Source organism: Elephantulus edwardii, unplaced genomic scaffold, assembly GCF_000299155.1.
Source record: "Elephantulus edwardii isolate Elephantulus edwardi_28Jun2011 unplaced genomic scaffold, EleEdw1.0 scaffold00521, whole genome shotgun sequence".
NCBI classification, from domain to species: Eukaryota; Metazoa; Chordata; class Mammalia; order Macroscelidea; family Macroscelididae; genus Elephantulus; species Elephantulus edwardii.
The window spans coordinates 280,534-282,098 of NW_006400271.1; the positions used below are offsets into that span (position 1 = coordinate 280,534).

A 1,565-nucleotide genomic window follows, 5' to 3' on the forward strand; every position below is an offset into this window, starting at 1 on the left:
GGGCCATGACAGCTCGCCCTGAGCCAAGGGCCGAGAACAGCCCACCCAGGCAGGGCAACACCCCCCATGCGCTGGCTGGTACACTCTGCCTCTAATTGCCCCCACCCCAATCTGGTCCCCTCACCTGACCGAGGATTTTGTGGCCAGGGACAGCATCTCTAATTCCAGCACCGCCACTTTTACCCCCCCATAAGTGGTCATACTATAATTTGAAGTAGCTGTCACTGCCCTCCCCCTTTATAAACGGCAAAGGGAACCTGAGAATTGTGAACAGGATCCCCCCAAGTCTATACCCCTCCATAAGTGGTCATACTATAATTTGAAGTAGGTGTCACTGCCCTCCCCCTTTATAAACGGCAAAGGGAACCTGAGAATTGTGAACAGGATCCCCCCAAGTCTAAACAGCTTTTGGCAGAAGCATTCAACAGATTAAAGTATGTGGTGCACTTAGGATGTTGGTCCTCTTGGACATGCTGCCACTGTTAAGTGTCATCAAGTAGACAACTCACAGTGACTTTCAATAATCCATTGTATCGGTGATCATCTTCTCTGGCTGACCAAGGAAACCAAAACCTGCAGGCGGCAGGGCGCACATCCCCCATGCAGGTGGCCGGCAAGCGCACACCATCTCCAGTACGTCATCTCCCATATGGGCGGCCATCGGGCATGCATCATTTTGTGCGAGGGCAGCCGGAAGGCGCGCGCCCTCTCCCGCATGGGTGGCCGGCCGGTGTACGTCATCTCACGTGTGGGTGAACTGCGGGCACATGCCATTTTGTGCGCAGGTGGCCGGCAGACCTTGCGCTATCTCCCGTGGGTCATCTCCCACATGGGTGGCTGAGGGGCATGCTTCATTTCGCACACGGGAGGCCAGTGGCCGCCTGCTTCCCCTGCTGCTGCCATCTTGGCTCCAAGAATTCTCCCCAGAACAAGTCCACTTTGCGGCAGTGTGGCGGCTCCGCTGTACCAGTCTTGGAGAGGTCCAGTGCCTACCATCCATCTTGGGTGAGGGAATCCATAGGTTCCAGCTGTGGGAGTCTCATGGAGCTACTGCTGCAGTGTGGCGTGGTGTGGCCTCTGCGGGAGGGGCTTGGGAGCTGCGGGACTCACCCATTCCTCCTTCCGAATTCTTGAATTCCTGTTTTTGAGCCTCAATCTTCACTGAAGACCAGTCATCAACTGTTTAACTGTTCAATTAAAAATTAACAGAAGTCTGTAGAAGGCCATAGTGGCACTGTTACAAGTGGTCTGCTGCTCCCACAGCTCACCATGTTGTCTCCGCCTCCACTGCCATCTTGGATCCCCTTACTTGGATTCTTAATCAATACACTTGGTACCAGCAGTTATATTAGAAGACATATTGCTTTGGGCAAGTCCACTTGCAAGGATTTCTCCAAAATACTGAAAAGCAGTGATGTCAGTTTGAAGACCAAAGTGCTTCGAAGTACTGATTTAGACCATGGTATTTTCAATCATATGCTATACATTTTTTTTCTATAATTATATTTTATTAATTTTCATAAACATTTACAGAGATTTTGGGTTTCCATTCATTCATTGTTGCA

The 1,565-nt window shown here is 51.0% G+C and overlaps 1 protein-coding gene across 1 annotated transcript in view; it reads left to right on the forward strand.

Annotated features, from left to right (window-relative positions):
* Positions 1 to 649: 649 nt before the first annotated feature.
* Positions 650 to 1,565, forward strand: part of LOC102876336 (alkylated DNA repair protein alkB homolog 1-like) — a 19,246-nt gene continuing 18,330 nt past the window's right edge. Inside the window, exon 1 of the mRNA XM_006903145.1 lies at positions 650 to 833. Within this exon, the coding sequence (XP_006903207.1) occupies positions 650 to 833 (184 nt within the window). The remainder of the gene's footprint in view (positions 834 to 1,565) is intronic.